Source organism: Condylostylus longicornis, unplaced genomic scaffold, assembly GCF_029603195.1.
Source record: "Condylostylus longicornis isolate FDR11 unplaced genomic scaffold, ASM2960319v2 ptg000009l, whole genome shotgun sequence".
Lineage (NCBI taxonomy): Eukaryota > Metazoa > Arthropoda > Insecta > Diptera > Dolichopodidae > Condylostylus > Condylostylus longicornis.
Window position 1 is genome coordinate 4,553,441 of NW_026577978.1, and position 20,746 is coordinate 4,574,186.

General features: G+C 23.7%; 1 protein-coding gene across 4 annotated transcripts in view; it reads left to right on the plus strand.

Moving 5' to 3' along the window:
• Positions 1-20,746, plus strand: part of LOC129618573 (nitric oxide synthase) — a 199,967-nt gene that overhangs the window by 155,159 nt on the left and 24,062 nt on the right. For all 4 annotated transcript variants that reach the window (XM_055533403.1, XM_055533406.1, XM_055533404.1 and 1 more), the window contains exon 17: positions 617-687. In XM_055533403.1, the coding sequence (XP_055389378.1) occupies positions 617-687 (71 nt within the window). The remainder of the gene's footprint in view (positions 1-616; positions 688-20,746) is intronic.

The following is a 20,746-nucleotide window of genomic DNA, read 5'->3' on the forward strand; positions in this document are numbered from 1 at the left end:
CGTTCCGTTCTTGTTCTAGGTTAATAACGGAAATCGTCTGTCGTTGCTGTTCACCGCTTTAATTCTGGTTTTACAATTACAGAGAAGATTTTATGCATAACCTAAGAGTAAGAGCATGTATTAAAATCAAATTGAGAAAAAATTCAATTTTTTTGGTTCAAATTGAGAGAGAGAAAATTATAATTCACAAGTATTTGATAAATTTGACACAAGATTTGAAAATTCTCATATTCTGTTACTGTTACATTCTTTATTGTATAATTACATTCATTTAATGTATAATTATTGTAACAATTAACATTCATGAGCATAAATAATAATTGTCATAAATTCGAACTCATTTAGTACAAATACCATCTCTGAAAATATTTTATTGTCATTAACTGAAAATTCTTTTATAATATATAAAATAGTTAAAAGTTTAATTTAAAAAAAAAACTTAAGGAACAGGAATAAAACAGGGGCAAAAAAAACAAACAAACATTCTTTTAAAATTATTTTCCTGTAATTTTTCTACTTTAATGAAGGAATGAAGCGGAGAAAAAAAAAGAAATAAAAAAAAAACATTCATTTAATATTTTTTTTTCTCATATTTTTCCCTGTTTCTCTCCCATAGGAATTCGCACAAGGATTGTATGCAATGAAACTTCAGGAATCTGGTGATATTATCGATGGACAAGAACTAAAGTAAGTTTTTCAATTTCACTTATTTTTTTTTAGTTTCTTTATTTTTTCTCATATTTTGGTTTTAGTATTTTTTTCTTTTGTTTTGTTTCACCAAAAAAACCCCCTAAGACCCTACTATATTCTTCCCAGAATCTCTATTTGCCATTACTATATACTTAAAATTTAAGTTTGTTTTAAATTTTCCTTAAGAAAATGATTTATGGGTTTTTGTTTTTTTTTTCTGTAATATTTCTCCTTCCCATTTTTTATTTTTTTAGTTGTTGTTTTAAATTATATTTTCTTATACTTACTAAGTAAAAATTTGAGTTAAGAAAAAAAAGTATCTAGAAATTTTTTATTTTATTTTTTTTTAATTAAACTTTCTTATTTTTAATTTTTTTGTTTTGTTTTGCCTTGTTACTAATGAGAGTTATGATGTAACATACAATATTTATAATGGTAGTAGGAATTAAAAAAAAAGTAAATAAATATTTATTATTTAGTATAAAAGAGTAGCTAATTAGTGTTATATGTAGAGTAGCTTTGAGTACGCTACATTACTACAAATCCTATGGGGTACAGGTGGTAAATATTTTTTGTTTTGTTATTTAAGAATTATTTTGGGATTTTGTTTATGTTTTTTCTTGTTTTTCTTTTTTAATGCGTCGTCTCATTTGATTATTAAAAGTTTAACAAATATTTTTTTGTTGGAATTTTGAAGTTAACAAATTTTGTTTTTTGTTTTAACAAAAAAAAAATAATTAATTTGAACAAAAATAAGGTAAACAGGAGAATTTAAAATTTTTAATGTAATTTTTTTTTTCATAAAATTTTTTAATATTAAATTTACAACTTAAATGTTGTATAGGTAAAGGATTTTTGCAATAATTTTTAATTTAAATTAAAATTAATATTAGCATTAAGAAATTCATGAAAAAATTTAATTAAATGGCATGTATGCCAAACAGTTATAAGAATTGAACTGGATTTTTTGAAAGTGTTAAAGTCCACTTTTTAAAAAGACTAAGTTAATTGTAATTTTGATGAGCTATAGACACCTTCTCTCCACAGTTGCTATCATAATTCCAAAAGAATTCTATTTAAACATAAAATAAACAAATTATATTATTACTGGCAATAATTTTAAATTAATTCAAACCCAAATTCTTAAATATTTCAATATATGAAAAATTTGACTTATACCACTTTCAAAAAAAAACATCACAATTATAATAGAATTATACTACGCAAATACATGAGTTGATAGAACAAATTCTTTGCAAATTTTTGCTGATAAAGAGAATTATTCAATAATTCTCAATAAAGAGAATATTTCAATTATAAAGAGAATTATTCAATAATCCAATCATAACATAATGCAATTGAATTGCTTCTAATTGAGATTTTTTTAAAATGTTATAATTATATTTGAATCAGTGTTATAACACTTAATTATAATATTATTATAATTTATTAATAATTTTACCAAATTTTAATTAAAAAAAATTTTTTTTAATTTGAAATTTAAGGAAGTATAGTACAGAAGCCGAAATCAATTTTTTTTTGTCAGTGAATTCTTGAAATCTTATTTATTATATGTAGGATTCAAATAATTGATTAATAATTGAAATGATCAACTGAAAAATAAGATTCCTTTGATTCTATTCAACATATATCTCACTTGCCACTCGGTTCTCCCACCACATTCGGTTCCCTTAAAATCTACATTGTATAATCTACAATCTCATCCAGATATACCCACTTAAAGCAATATGATTTTTGAATTTATAATATTGTTATTAGTAAGAAAGAGTATTTAATCAGCTTAGTTCTCAAAAATAGAAAACAAATACTATAATGTTAGAATTTGAGAAACTATTTTAAATTTTTAAAATATTCTTGTGATTCGTCTGTTCTTTTTATAATTTTATGAACAATATTTTAATTCTAAAAAATTTTGGGTAGATAAAAGCTTAGTGTGTCACATTATTTTGTAGTAATGCTCAAATTTGAAATTCTTGATGTTGTTTTAAATTAATTTTAGTTATAATAAATCAAATTTTAATTTAAAATGATTAATGTGAACAATTGCAATCAGTTAAAAGATTAATTATTAAAATATATAATTCCAAATTTTGTACGAAACTTATTTTTCTAACCCTTAATTAAGTGTAGTTAATTAATTAATTTATTAAATAATTTTTTTACTTGAGAATCGTTTCACATATATTCCATGCTATTAAAAATGAGTGTAAATTATAAAAGATCGAGTCACATACTATGACATTAATTTTCTGATAATTCTTTTAAGAGAGAATAAATATAATTCTCTTTAGAGAATATCAACAAAAAATTGAGAACAATTTATTTTTTTTTTATATTTATTATACACAAGGTGAATATAATCTCTCATTCTTGATTGCGTGCATAACATTTTAAAAACTTTTATTTTATAAATTCTCAAATTATTCGTACATACTTGTACGTGTTATGAATTTAAGGGGTATGTAGAATTTTATGTAGAGATTTAATTTTACCTTATAAAAAATTCGTAATTGTGATATTAATTTTTTCACAAATTTTTTGAAATTCACAAAGAGGGGCACTTTGAACTTTTGAAAATTAATTAAATTATTCTGAATTCAATAATAATTTTATATTATATTACTCTTTAGTGATTTTAGATTTTAATTTACTTTCTCTTATTAATTAAATATTTCACATAATATATAAATACAAACGGCGCTCCATTTCAGGAATTTTTGAAAAAAAATACGAATTCTATTTAAAAAAAATTTTAATATATTTATTATCTATAGAATATTAAAAAAATTTCCAGTAATTTGAAATCAATTACAAAAATTTTCATATATGAATTTTAAAATGAATTTCGTATGCCTACACGTCCATTATTTTTTTTGGTAAAATTTAATATTCCAAATAAAGAATTATTGAATAAATTTAATAATAAAATGAATTTTAATGAATAATGTTTATTTAAAAAAAAATTAGAAATTATGCGACTTCAATTCTATTGATATATAAACAAATTATTTTTGTATTTACATAAATACAATATTGTTAAAGTACCCTATGAATTTTTCAATGTAAATATAAGAGTTATGATTTAATGTAAAATGATGGATTATGACATTTGAATTAATATGACGTACTGCTGTAGGCATTGTATAAAATGAAATTATTAAAATTATTAATAAAAAATTTTTTTTAAATTTTACCCATGATTTTATTCAAATGAATAGAAAAACATATTTTCAATTTCACATGCATTATTATCAAAATAAAGGCGTTTAAATTTTTCAAAAAACATGGAATTTTGAATATCACAGAATTGAAAATAATATACTATTGCGATATAACATTCAAATTCTAGCTGTTATTAAATTCAATTAAAATATTGCCGAAAACTTATTGTCATTTGAAGTATTAACATAGGCAGTTTGGCTTATAGATATAGTCATATAGTCTTATTATAACCTTACAGTAGAATTTAATGATGAGCACTCCAAAAACTCTAGAAACTTTAAATGTGCTATTTTATGCTCTTTTACACCGTCACATACCCTTTAAAATGTAGTGTTCAAATTCGAGAATGTCTGCCTATTAAAATATTAAAATTCCCTCTTATGCCTGCATAATATTTAGAAATCTAAATTTTAGTGGATTCGGGGAAAAAGAAATATCAAACTAAATTTGTAAATTAAAATTTATTCAATATCAGTAGAATATTTGAAAATAAACCGTCCGGCCCTCACCCGAAAAAATATGTACGCCTAAATAAATTTCAATTTAAATACCAATATTAAATAATTATTTAAATTTGAATATAATTAAAATTTATTCATATACTAAAAAAAATTCAATTATATTTTAAAATATGCAATTAAATACTTTAATGTCCTCGCCCATAATTCCTCGTCGTATATAATTCAGTAATGGAATAATATTAATTACAATGCAATAGAAAAATTTTACTCAAACATGATACACCTATTTACAATTTGAAATGAATACAAGATTTTTTAAGGTTTATTATTGAATAATATCAATTGCAAAGTAATTGATATAGGGATTTTGATTTCTATGAATAGAATTATAAAAATATAATTTCAAATGTAGTAGATATATTGAATATTTTGAATATTGAATTTAATTTAGAAATTATATTTAATATAAATTCTAGAAATATTATTCAGTTTGCATGAAAATTTACTAATATATACTCGTAATGCGATTTTTATAATGGTAATCTGGTTAAATTACACATAATTTACACCCGTAAGCACATTTCCTACATAAAATTTCCTATGTAAATCGAATTGTATTAAATTATTTTTGAATTATATTCATTCAGATCTTTGAATTTTCCGATAATTATTTTAATTTTTAATATTTAAAATTTAATTTTAAATTTTCGCTCAGAATAAAAATAATTTTGAAAATCTTATATAATTCATCTTACATAATTTTATCTCATTTTATATAAATTGTAAATTATATCCTCCTCTATTCGGGTACACCTATACTTTTGAACATTTCATTGTTTCCTCAAACTTGAATTTAATTATTTGCTCTCTAAAAAAATTACCATACGCGTATTCCCTAATCGAATTTATTATTGAAAACATTATCATGTCTCTTTCAAAGTCTATTAGAATATAAACGTAGGGATTCTTATTCAAATTTCCTTAAACAAAAAAAAAAAAAAATTAAATTATAAACAAAATCCCTTTTTAATTTTTGGTTTAGAAATTTGATTTTCCTAATGGAATTGTTTAATATAAAAATTCTTTTACTTAAGTATTGTATCCTGAATTTTTGATATTAACATAATTATATTACAAGGATTTTCTTATCCGAAAAAAAAATTTTTGTTTTTGTTTATTTGTGTGTAATATTGTCGTAATTGTATGTATCATAGGAAATATATTTATTTTTTCTAAAAAATATGTATAACAAATTTAGGAAAATATGTAATGAAAATAAGAAAAATTCATCCTAAATGTATGCAAAAAAGAAAAAGATAGAGATCTTCATTATTTTATTAATTTTAATCAAATTTAATTGAATTTTTTTTTCCCTCTATGAGAATATAAAATATTGTACATTAAAATATTTAAGAGAATTTGGGAAAATTGTACAAAATCAATTGTTTTAGTGGAAATTGTAATGTCTTATTGATTACGGTATTAGGATATGTTTAAATATGCGTTTTTTCGTAAATTCTATAACAAGGATTTGAAATATTAATATATTCGTATATTATCCTTAATATTACAATTATTATTATTGCGGAAGCACTTTTCTATTTACAGAACTATTAAAAACATTAAAAAATTTCTCTAAAATTCGAACGGTTGACCCTTCAAAAGTACATGAATAACAAAATTAAATTATGTAATTTTTTGTAGCCCTATCTATCTCAGAAACTGTTTATTTGAAACATTATTTTCCGAAATGGCTATTATAAGAACAGAAATATTAGAATAATACAAATTTTGTGAAAATTCTTTTGAATCCCTATATTTTGGACATCTTTGAAATTTAATATTTAGGTTTCATACAAAATATAACAATTTTTTCAATTTTCGATAATCTTATAGAGGGTACATGGGCGTTACAGCACTGATTACTAATTCACTCGTGTATTATACAAAAATATATTAGAGCTGTGCTTAATCGCTGCAATTATATTCCTAAACGGGTGTTACATATTACGTTCTAAATTACAAAGTTACTCTTTTATAAATTTTTATTATTTGTCATAATAAAATATGTGTAAATATTGATTTTTGTTTTCAAATATGTTTGAGAATGAAAGTGAAAATTCAATATTATCCAAAATTTAAAGATACACAGAACATGGAAAAATAAATTCATTTAATTTTCAATTATTCAATTACCATTCCTAACAATTGCAAAATTTTTTAATTTAAGTGAAATAAAGTTTTATTTTTTTTAATCAGAAAGGTTTTTTTTTTGTACAGAACAGAAGACTTAATTGATTTTACCTTTATCTTATATTTCGTATCAAAAATTACCCAAACATTTTTATTTTAAATATTTAAAAAGTTTTTCTTTCACAAAAATTTTTAAAGAAAAACAAAAAACTTTTTCGGTAACACTTTAAAAGTTTTCAAGGCCAAGCTTCTTAAGAGTAAAATTTGTTTAAATTGAATTGTGAGAAAAATTTTATGTTATGCCATAATCAAATAATTGCAGAATATTTATGTGGAAATCTCTGCTACAGGGCGATTTGTGAATTTTCACTATATTGAAGCATGTAAATGGCTTAAATATTTTACTAATACCATAAAATTTTACCAGAGTATAGTCGTTGGTACAAACAATATAAATCATATAAAAACTGATTTTTATTAATTTTGGCGCTTAACACATTTTGTCAGATGAGCAGAAAGGGAAGAGTTTTTTTTAGTTGAAATGAAAAAAATTTTTTTAAAGAAATACGCTTTAGAAGCTTTATATAGAATAATTATCATCTTAGTCCAGTTGAATAATTGGAAAGTCTTACACTATTTTCCGTAAAATCTTAGGAAAATTTTACCAGCTCTATGCTCTATAATATTTGATTGAGAAATGAAAAATAAGCAATTGAAGTGAAAAACATATTCATTCAGCTTATTTATAAGGTTCTAAATAATTAGAGTTTCTACACAGGATTCTTTAAACTACCAACTATAACATATGCCATTTATTTCACTAAATTTCATTAAATATTAATTCTTTTTTTTATTTCCCGATTTAAAAGCCAAATAAGTAACAAGTTAATTATAAAAGAATTTTTTAATAATAATTTAATTAACAACAAGAGCCCATTTAATGCTCTCATATAATAATAATAATTTTGTTTCAAATTTTATTAACTTGTTACTTACTTACACACTTACAACATAATTACATAACTTTTTCGAATACATTTTGTTCTCATAAGTCATAATTTTTTTTTACAATAACAACATTAAGGATAATTACTTGATATCATTTTTTAATGATAAAACATTATAAAATTTATTATGTCCATTAAATTACCCATTTGAAAAGGAATAACAAAAAAACAAGAAAAAAAGGACAGCTATATTTTGGGAAAATATACAATGCACATTGTATATATAGGTCTCGTAATAAGGGACGTATTTAGGTAACAAATCAACTCCATTTGCTCCATAAAATTATGATCAATAAGGTTTTGAGATTTTTAAAATGTGAGACAGATAATTCGAATATATTGAATTCCGCGTTATTGTTGACTGAATAAAATTTTCGAGCCATTAACTTCAGAGTATTCAAAACTTTGTACAATTGAATTTTGGTACATTTTCCAAAAATTGTACATTTTTACTCAATGATTCTATTTATTTCACCAAAACTCATTGAGAACATCAAAATTCGTACTGCGACATCTGTAAATAAAAAGACCATTTCATCATCCACCGAAACCTGGAACGTTTTGATTTTTGAAGATTGTTAACAATATTTAAACAGTATTTTTAACTTTAACATACTAAACACGTCCGTGGAGAGGAGCGCGTCTTTGTACTTTGCAACCAAATATTATTTACCTAATGACCAGTCCGAGTAATTTGAAATATATAAAAACAATTTTAAATTGCTCAAAATACATATATAATTTTTAAAAATTTTATTTGATTTTATGAAATTTTATCTGATGTTAACAATTTTTTTGTTTTCCTTTTTGTGTGACTAAGAGTATACCCTTTTCTGCTTGTATAAGAAATTTAATGTTTAAAAAAATGAATTTTAACAATATTAAAAAAATTAAGGATATTTTTATTAAATATCCCACCTATCTTGTCAATATAAAAATCTTCTTTTTTCAAATTCTATAAATAGGAAAGAGTTCTACTATTAAAACAGGACAAAGGATCGTACTATAAAAAGAGCAATAAAGCAATAATATAAAAGTAAGCAAAAGAAAAATTGCTTAATGAAGAAGATTTTAATTTACAACTTCAGATTTTAAGGGCTGTAAAAACATATTTTTGTTTTTTTTTTCTTTTATTTCATAAAGTCCGGGATAAGAAAGCATTCAAAGGATGGGAGACAGAATATAAAATTTCTTCAATGAAATAAAAATCACTTTTTATATATTCGAGTTAAAACTTAAAATTTGAATGTAAAAAAAAAGTAATAAAAAAAGGATATCCGAATACCCTTCTTTAATTTCCTAAACGTTTTTTTTTAAATTTTGCACGAATTATGCGCGTTAGGGTTAAAATAAATATAAGGATTTGTCAAAATTTAATTTTATTCCAAATGGCAAGGATAATTAATTAATTTATTTTTCTGTTCTCCTATTCACATTAATAAATTCAAAATAAAATGTCTATTTTAGAATATACAATGTTCCCTAAAAGTATGCAATTTTAAACTAATTTGAATTTTTTGTATGTCAATATACATTTTCAGCAATTAAAGCAAAATTAATTGTAATAAATTATTTAAATAATTGGTTAAATAAAAATTTTGAAAATTTAATAATTTTAATAAAATTTGATAATTATGTTGGATAAAAATTAATTTTGCAAATTGTTGAACTCTAATTTTGACGAATCTATGCACTATAAATCTAGTAAGAACATTTTCTCTATTAAAATTGGTCATATATCCGCAAGTAAAATTCCTTATTCCATTTTAATTCTGGGAATTGTTTCTTTAGTCATGAATTTTCAAATAAATTATAATAAACAATATGGCTAACCCTAAAAGGATTTTTCAGGAATTTAAAATAAAATTTAATTTAAGGCTTTACCTTTAACCCTGTTTGGCTTGTAATATTTTATTGAAGATATGTATCATGTTATTGAGATAAGTGTCATAGTTAATAATTTCACTTCATGCTTAATAATGAGATATAATTTAAGTCGGCACTCTATAAAGAAAGAGACTTTTTAATCAGTTCATATTATACGAATAAAAATAATTTTTTCTCATATTTCCTTTCCATAATTATTTTTAAATTTTTTTCGCATTTGTAGTAGATTTAACTGGAAAATTATCATCAGCTATTATAGCTATTAGTTTGGCCAACTATTACCGAATTTTTTAAATACCACCTTAAATTCTCTCAACTGTTCATTTAAGTTTCATGCTCTTATCCAGATTATAATTTTGAGAAATACTGTTTAATATCAAACACAACAATAAAATAGAAAATTAATAAAATGAAAAAATTGCAAGAAGAAAAAAATCATGTTAATAAATGAAAAGTTAATCTTTATGCTCTTCTATACTTTTTTTTTAATTTGTTATCTCATTCTCTTTTATCTCATTTCTACAATTTGTTTTTTAATATTATAAATGTGCCTTTATTTCCCACTCTTTTCATTCACATAATTCAAAAATCTAAACAAAAACAAGAATACTATAAAAATCATAATTTTAAATTCATTAAATTCCTTTTAAAAAGATCTCAGTAATTATTCATAAAAACAAAAACAACTAACAAACCAAAAGAACACAAAAACAAAAAAAAGGATCTGTTTCAGCAATCTTGTTATACACCTGTTTTATTATTATTAGAATTATTAAAAAGTTAAAAAGGCGAGTTTATTTTGTGATTAGTAAAATAAAAGAACCGAAAAACGGAAAACAACACCCAAAATACATAAAAAAGAAAGCATAAAAAAAAAATAAACACAAAAGTCTTTTTTAATTGAATTTGTTAACGCAAATTTTAAGATTATAATCTACTAAGATATTATACCTTAACTTAAGGTCTAACTGGTTCAGGTCCGTTCAAATACACAACAAAAAAAAAAAGAATGTCGAAGGATCCTGTTAGCTCAGTATATCCTTGTTCTTATTTGTAACTCTGTATAAAAATATATAATTTAAAGGATAATAAAAAATATTATAAAAATAAAAAAAATGATATACGTAAGAAAATTGAAACAGAAGAGAAACAAAGAAGAAATTATATAAAAGAGGACGACAAATTTTATAAAGGTGTTTAGATTGAAATTATTTTCAATTAATATTCAAAAGGGGAAAATTAAGTTATTTTTAAAGGTATAACAAGTTATGAATTAAGAGGGTTATCCTTTTTTTTACTATATACACCTGGATATTTCTCTCTTTCTTTCTTTTATAATTCCTCTCTTCAATAATATTTTCAATATTTATAAAATTTGAATAGAAATTTTTTGGCTCTTTATTCTTTGCTTTGTTTTTTTTACTACAAAAGTTTTTCATTTAAAATTTTCGTAAAATCCGAAATTTCCTATTCGGACACAGCAAAGAGAGAAGTGAAATTTATGATTCCTTAAAATAATTTTAATAATTTTTATATGACATTTTTTTTTATTAGCTATGCTTTTTTTCTCATTGTTAGAAAAATTAGAGTTTTAATTGGAGGAAAATTTTATGAATTAATTATTTAAGTTGAAAGTTTAAAATAAGTTGTAAACAAGAAATTATCTTTATAATTATTGTTAACTGATGTTCAGATGTAGCAGGAATCAGACCCATTAAGTGGAATTTAATATTATTCAAGTATCTAGCTATGTGAAGTTAAAAATATTAAAAACTTTTGAAATTATGAAATTGAAAATTTTATAGAATACAATAAAAAAAATTCTATAAGAAATCATAAAATTTTTAAAATAAAAATTATTTTAAGAAAAATTATTTTTTCAAATAATTTCGAAAATTTTCGGAAATATTTTAAAACTTCGAAAATTTTCGAAAATCTAAATAATTTAGTAAAATGCGAATTCCAAAGTTTTTCGGAAATCTGAAAATTTAGACAGCTTTATTACTTCTTTAAATATTTAGATTAACTGATATAAGATTAGCTGATTTACTTCTTTAAATATTGGGGCTGTTGCTACCAAAAGCCTTTATTTAAATTAGTCTAAATACAGCCGTTCTTGATATAAGTGCAATCATTTTTTAAATGTTTAGTGATGTCCGTATTTTTCGTTTCCAAATTTGAATGCAATCGAGCGGTCAAGCATAAAAAATTCTTTATACTTGAAATCCACATAGATCACTTTATGAAATTTTTTGTCCAAAGTAAGTCTTCTTCAAAAAATATTCTTAAACAAACAATTTAACAAATTAGTATCCAAAATATTTTGTAATTTTTAACGAATTATAGAAAATTTCGCTTATTTATTCAAAGTATAACATTAATATGCAAATAAAACGATACTCAAGTATTATACTAAGGACACTCAGTATATTGAATTTTTAGGAGTTTTACGAGCGTTTATAAAATTATTACAACCTCTAGCCCGAATTGTGGTGGGTCTCGAGCGGGTGTTGTAGGACATACCCGAAATCAGAGGGAGGAGGAGGCACAGTAAATGATTATACGTAGTTGCGGTGCAATGTTACCCGGCTGTACAAATCTATAATCTTCCTATAATCTGTCTATAATCTTCCTGGTATAATTTCGTGTATAATTAATTACACATATTTTTGCAGTCCCCCATGTTTCTATATCATTAAGTGTATAATAATTGGCAACAATTTGACTTTAACTATATAATTTTCATAACTATATAACTTATTAGTTTATGTTCAGAAACTGCTAAATCCCCTTCATTTAACCTCTAAGTCTTGTATTCTTAAAATATTAAGCAATTATTTTAAAATATCACTTCTTATTTTATATAATTTTAATTATTAAAAATGTAAGCAGAATCCTTGAAATTTTGAAAAAAAAAAAATAAAATTAAATTTCTGAAAATTTTTCATAAGAGTAAAAGTTATTCTTCTTAAACTATTTTAAACTCACGTAACAACTATTCATACATTGTTAGACAATAAATTATAATAAGTTAAAAACTTTTTCTTATACACATTATAAGTCTTAAATAATTATACATATAAGTCGCATACACATGTTTAATAATACATACCCACAAATTTTCATATGACATGTAAATTTACACTAAATTATTATCTGGTACATATTGAATATTATGAAAGTTTTCGAATAATTTTATGTAATAAAAAATAAAATATTTTTTAAGATAAATATTTATTTATTTTATAAAGGATTGAAGAAAAATTTGATACTTTGTATGTGATAAAATAAAAAGGATAATAAAATATTTACTTAGATCTTATTTTATTTGATGATACCAACAAGTAGAAATTTTATCCTGTAGCGTTCATGGACAAAATTCGCTAAAGTTATGTATAAAATTTTTAAAGGAAAAATCTTTTTTATTTCATTAAAGGTTTTATTAATAGAAGATTTTAGAGACAATCTTAAAATACGAGTATAATATCTAATCTATAACATCATAAAAATACTATGATAATCCTAAGAAATATTGTTAACTTAAAAATAATTTTAATTCCATAAAACCTGTAAATTGCAAAGCAAAACCTCTGCATTTGAGTCAAGCAAATAAAGGAACTATGAAAAGTTCTTAATTCCAAAATTTAAAATATTTAAAATTAATATTTTTCGTTAGAGAATAAAACTAATGGGTCATTTGTAGAAAATTTTTAAATAACTCCAATGGGATTCGTAATTTTCGTAAATTTGCACCTACTAAATTAATTTTTTATAAGAATTTTTTATAATAATGTCTGTTGGGGACACAACGATATCTCAAAAATAGAGGATATGGAACATGTTCTGTGATATTGCCCTTGTTTGAGGACGCGCTTTAGGGACCTCTTTTTACTACAATGTGGAGGAGTTATTGAAGGAATCTTTGGAGAGGTTCTTGAGGTGTAAGAGAGTTCTTCAGTTTCGATAAACGCTGTAGATGTTCTTATTTCTCAGAACGTAAATTAGCATCGTAAACTTTTAATTTTTTAGTTTGATAGTTCTTCTTGCTAGTCTAATGTATAGCGTAATTGGACATACGGGTCCTTTTTCTCTTACTAAGAATTAAGAACTAAAATTATTTATTCAACAAAACTATAACATGATTTTACTCTCTGTGTTACTAAATTGTAGAATAGTTTTCAAATTCTACTTATCCCTGTATAAAAATCAATTTTGAATAGTTTAATTTTTGTCTTCAGTGAAAGCAATCTTCACCAAATTATTGGGAAAAAGTGACAGCAAAAAATATTTGACCTACTTTGTTATATTTTTCTAAAAACATCCTAATTTGTAATGTATTGTTGCTTATTTCAAAATATAACAAAAATAAAGTTGGGTCAAACCAATGGTTTGTATTGTAGCACTTTTCCCTTCAACAAGTGAAAATACTGCTTTTAAAAATAGTCTATGTATATCCACCACACTATTAAAATTTATTTTCATTTATAAACGAAACTATTTCTAGGATTGCATATATTTAGGATGAACCATTTATGCAGTCTTTGAAATAAGGCAAAAATTAATATAAAGAGGGGTTAACATAATGCTCGATTTTAAGGGTTAATTGTGTGAGTTAAGAAAAATAATTATATTTTTTAATGTCATGGAATTTACCGTTAACTTTTTGCGTTTATAGAAATTTGAAAAAGCTTGCGGTTTCAGAAATATAAGGTGTCAAAAATGCAAATTTTACAAATTTCAAGAGGCCATAACTTGAGAGGGGGTGGAGATGGAAAAAAATTTTCTTCTAACAAAATGAACTATTTATTAATATCTAAAAGCTCCTAAAATTTCAAGCTTCTACAGTCTGGGGTCTAGAAGAAAAACGACATCAAAAATTTGGAAAAAAATGACTTTAAATAACGGTAAATTTGAGCGGCCATTTTGTTTTTCTAAAGTTTAGCTATAGTATACCGCGGTAGGGGAAGCAAGCCACTGCCTTTCTGCGTTTGCAAAATTTCAAAAATGCTTATGGTTTCATTGCAACAAATAGTTAAAATAGGCCATTTTTAGTGCTTTAGGGGGGTATAACTTCTATAGGGGGGGAGATAGGTAAAAATTTTGTTCTACGAAAATAAGTTTCTAGTAAAGATCTATGTACGTATTAAATTTCAGCTTTCTATCTTTAAAAATGTAGAAGTTTTGTAAACAGACACACGGACAGACGGACGGACGGACGGACGGACGGACAGAGTAAAACTAATAAGCACTTTTTTTCAAAAAATTTTTGGAAAAGTGCTAAAAATTATGCTCAAATAAGATAAAAACTACCAATTTGTTAAAAAATTTAATTTTGTTTTTTTCACAGCTTAACATCCTGTGGCATTTCCGTATTAAAAGAAACTTTACATAATATTATTGTGTAAATCCCAAACCAATTAAAAAATACAAGCTATAAATAGCACTGGTACACATATTTACATTTACATATATACCTACATATATACATATATTTACTGTTAACTCAAAAAGTGACAATATAAATAATTGCTTAACATTGTTCTCTTATTACTTAAGAAATATTTATGTAAATGGAGAGACATTTTTGTATACGCTCAAACACTCCCATACCCTCTCACTCAATATACGCACTTAATATAAAATATACTCATATGAGCGACAAATAATTTAAAAATTTTGAGCACACTACACGGCTACATTTATAATACTATTAATATAGAATATGAGAACCTACATGGATGTAAAATTTAAAACTTTTATGTTTTAATAAAGATAAACATGAACGTTTAGATTAAAAAATGTTATATTGTTCGTTGTTGTTGTTGTTGTTCTTTTCATGTAATGACGACAATGATAGTTTATAAAAGTTTTTTTTCCCTCATATTATTTTCTTAGAATGAAAATCCTTAATAAGTAAAAAACAACAACAGTATAAAAGTTTTCCTTTCTTAAAACAAGAAAAAGCTACTTTTCATATAAAGTTTCTAGATATATAAGGATAAATTAAAATAAAAGCAAAACGAAGACGTAAAAAATAACAAGGAAAATTAAAAGAAAAAAAAGATTCTAGATAAAATTTTACAATATATTTAAATTTTATAAACATAATATAGATATTGGTGTTAAGGATCTTTTAAAGGTTACGTATAAAATAAAATACGTAATTTGTCATATCCTTAAATAATTATATGAGCATATTTTTTTTAATGTTATATTCTGTACAACAGTCGGCTTCGGCTGATTGCAATTTTAGCCCATACAACATATTTTTCGAATCGAGAAAATCGCATTTGAACATACAATAGCATTTTTATTTCAATACTTGTACGACAGGATTTTATTGAGTTTATGTTAGAAGTTTTATTGCAGTTTTCAGATTTTTAGTACAAATTTTCGATTCATATCGACGCAGGTTTCTTGCAAATTTATAGAAAAGATCTAAGATAGCGTAATCTTGATTCATATCCGCTTGTTTGTTTTCTTAAATGCTCCCTTTGTATGACTTGTATGTATCAAGAATTCTTTGAATACACGTATTATAATAGGTGTACAGGATGGCCGTAGGCTAATATTACAGGAAAAAAAGGAAACAATTGCTTTATGACACACATATAACTACAATAATACTATTTACGTAATTACATACGAAAATTGGTATACTTTCAATATAGAAGCAAAATAAAAGAAAATTTTCGATGAGCTACGTTCCATGATAAATAAACATGAACTTATGCACAGAGCAGAAATATTTTTCAAAAAATTTATATGAATTTAATCTAAATACCAAAGATTTCGAAAATGAATCAGAATATGTCCCAAATCGAATTCAAAATCTAGGTGAAACAAAATAATTTCTGCATATTTATAAAATTAAATGAGATATCGGAAAACGGATTCTATATTCTAAAAGATCATACTCAGAAATTTGTGACAGTGTTCTCAAGTCAAAAATCATAGAAGTGGCGTATAGATCAAAATTGAACTAATAGGCGATAATATTTTATTATTTAATATTAAATATTTTCAGCATTCATTCGAGATTCTTTAAATATTTATTGGCACTTATTAAATTTATTATCGTAATTATTATATTAATAGAGAATTTTCAGTAATTTTATTATTATTATTATTATAAAATATAATCAAAATATTTTTCAATATAAAAAGAATTAAAAGAAAAGTTCTTGAACAGCTTTTATTATTTAGTAGAGTATAAGTGTTAAGTACAAAGGGCCTTAATTTCTTTAATGAATTTATAATTAACACTCGAGTAATAATAATTATCTTTTAAGTTAAAAGTTTATTTAATAATAATTTGACTGGAATTACATTGTGTAGGTGTTATATAAGTAGTGTTGATATTTATTTTTTAAATATTTTGAAAATAATTTTGTAATTTTTTTTCTGAATTATATTTGAGAAAGTTTTAAATGATAATAAAAATGTTTCGGGTAATGTGAAGTGGGAACACGGGGGAGTTGTGGAAGCACAAGAATGAAGACAATAAATTATCTTAAAAATTTATTATTAATTATTATTCCTAAGTGTATTACATACATATATGAAATAATTATAATTATTTAAATATAGTCATAATGATTTATTTGCCTAATATAGTAAGACACAATATATAGGCTCATATAATATATGTTTATTGCGAGGAATTTTTAAGTAATTCGAAATTATTATAAAAAATTGGGTTGATTTTTAATTTAATGGTTGTTTTATTACTACATAAGAAATTAGAATTATGAAATATTAAATTATTTTTCAAGATAATTTTAATTATAATGTGCTTTATTATACAGATTAAGAGATTAGATTTTAAAATTTAAGTAATGGCTAATTTGATATCTTAATGTTTATGCTATAAAATGAAGTAGAATTTCATTTATGAATAAAAATTTTATTCGAATTAATTTTGGTAGTCTCAGAAAATGGCTGATTTTCATCTAATTTTTAAAATTAAATTTTTACGATAAATTTAAAATCCAACTATTCCACAGAGCTTTGGTTGTTTTCAGTTAAAAAATCCAAAAATTTTAATAACTTCATTCTGTTATTGTATAAATTTCGTATACATTATAAGAACATTTAAATATTGTGGTTGAATCCCAAAAAAATTTCTAGAATTTACCAAATATAATTTCCTTTTAATTTTAGTGTGTTAAGCCACAATTTCCTTATTGTTTTTTGATCAATTTTAAAAAATTAATTTTGGAAATATATTTTTTTTTTATTTGGTTTGTTCGTTCTTGATTTGGACAATAACCTTTTTCGTTGAAAAATTTCATTTTAAACTTATTAATATTTGCAAAAATGCTTCTTTTTCCCGCCACAATTACTAATTACTATACTATCCTTATATTACTGGAATAACCACATATATGGTCAAACTAAAAAAAAAAATTAAAGTTATTCAAAGCAACATTAAGATATTTATTTTATCCGTAGAGTATTTAATATTAATTTAGAGAATTTGTTAAAAAGTTAACAAATTCTCGTATTGATTGTTTTTTGTCTAAAACGTCCCTTGAACGGAAGACTTTTTTTGTGTAAGAAGCCCCTTGAACAGGTATTACCACCATATTTTTAGAAACCAACTTCATTTTTATTGGATATTGTGGGCTGTCATCATGATTACAATGTAACTCTCTTGTCACTTGCAAAAAGAGGGAGAATCCTGTCAACTTGTCCTTGTAAAATTTTAATACAAAACATTGTTGAGTTTTATTGTCTTGTACTTGGAAAACACTCATTAGTCAAGAAGAATTGTTCCTGTATATTGTTGTGTTTATAACAGTTTGAGATGATAAAATTCAAGTAAAGGCCTTCATTAAAGATAAAAATTCATAAAGATAAAAATCAAATTCAATTTCTGTTCATAATCCTTCAAATCTCTAATAATTTTTAAATTTAATTGGAAAAGAACCCAAATTAAAAAAAAATCTTAGAGGAAACCTCATTTCAATTCCATTATACAATTTTCTACAACTCTTCACTTTATCACCAATAATACGTCGCCATTTTTTACAATACTGATGAAAAAAAAGGCAAAAACTACTTTCAAATCACTTAACAGCACTTAGTTCTCATGTTTGTTTTCATTTGGGGAAAAGTTTTAATATTCTTTAATGAAGAACTCCCATTACAATTTTTAAAAAGAAAGTGTTAAAAACCATTTAAATTAAAAATGAACAAAAAATTTTTAACTTTTAATTTTCTTGTTTTTTTTTTTTCTTATTCACCCAATTTTACTTAAAAACTAAAAAGTAATGAACTTCATAAATTACAGTTTTAAGGATATGTGAGAAAATGAAAAAATTTTTTAGAATAAATTCATGAATACAATGACCTTTTAGTTTTATATTCTCTTTTCATTTGTAAGCTAGAATGTTTTAAACCGAGTGTGTGAAAGATATTTCTAAATTAATTGTTTTTCCATAAAGTATACTTGAGTTTTTTGTTGCATTTCCTTGTTTACATGATTAATATTTATTACAAATATTAAAAAATCCTTAAACTATACCAGTTCGGAAGGAAATTTGTATAATGACAAGAACCCATCCTATTTACTAATACATACGTTGTTTATATGCAAAAAAATTATTTATAACTAAACAAATATGCAATAAATATTATTCTTTTGTTAAAAGACGTGTTAAGTCCTCTTTGTTAAACAAACACACAACATAGCGAAAGGGTTAAAAAACCTTAAAGAAATTCTAGTATCTTTCATCTATAGCATACTATACAAAATATACTATAAAAAAGAAAACAAATTGTAAATGTGAAAAAAATAATATTTTGCCATGTAAAGTGCATTTATCAGTGCGATGTAACACGACCACATAAATTCTACAAAACAAACCAAAAGAGGCAAAAAAAAGTGAAAAAAAATTATACGAGAAAACAAAATAAATTGGCCTACTTATAACATTTTCAGGATAATAATATCCTTTTTTAGTTGTTTTAGGGTACTTGAATTTTTTTTTCTAAATTGTTCACATTTTCTCAAACCAATTTTAAAAGCTCATGGGCATTGTTATTTTTAATGTTTTCGTTTACTTTATACTACGCTTTCTTAACTCTCTTTCTCTTTTAATATATTGTAATTTTACCACCATGCCACCTATTCTGTTTTTTGAATATTTATTTTTGTTATAATAAAAAAAATGCTAGTATTCATTATAATAAAACACATACATACACAAATGAAATATAACAACATATAAAATGATAAAGGGAGCATCATATATAAGCATGACGTAAGGACATATGTAAATTTTTTTTAGTTTTTTAGAAAATTTTTAAATAACAGACACGTTTCCATAAAATTGGGCTCGGTATGAAAGAATATTGGAGCAAGCCATAACCAGTAACTACCTGTTATCATTTCCTGTACTTTTAATTTAAAAAATATTAAAAATTTTCGCTCAGTCAACTTCTGTCGTCGCTCAGTCTATTTTACTTCGGTTTCCTTCGTCAGTCTCAGTCTCTAATCACTTCACGTTCCTTCATTAAGTCCTTCTTACACTCCGTGTTCTTAAATCAAATTCACTTCAAACAATACGTTTTTTCGTCCTTCTGTCCTTACTTCTGTTCTACTATTCACTCTCATTCCTTTTAACAAGAATTTTAAAGAAAGATATGTAAAAATAGAGTGTGGGGCCTAAATAGAGTATGTTTCTTAATTAGATATAGTCGACTCAGAGGTATACCTAGAATATTTGAGCTTTCAAGCCGAGCTGATTTATATATCTTCTAGGGCAGTATGAACGTTTATCCACAATAGAAGACAATATTTATGTAACAACATCTGCACAATACGTGAAATCACGTAAGTAGATATAGCGTAAACAGTTTACTGAAGCAAGAAATTCAAACTTTTCGAAAAAATAGATTTCGAGAATATATTGAAGGCCTTATATTTTTATTTTTAGTTGCGATCAACTAACACTTTATCGCAGCAATCTACATTTACAAAATTTACGATCAACATATGAAATGAGATCTGCTTCTTCCCTTAAAAATCATTGATGTTTTAAATTAAACTTGTTATCTAATTTACGAAAACATCTTGAACGAAATAAACTTTAAACTTTGTAAAACAAGCTATATAATAAAATAATTTAAGGACTCCCGTCATTTAATTTTTCCCTTTTAGTCCTTTATGTGACAAAAAATAACACAAAAAAATAATATCTGCTTTAAATTTAAAGTTCAAAGTGTGCACGACTTTTTTTCTTTTGTTATGCCTTTAAT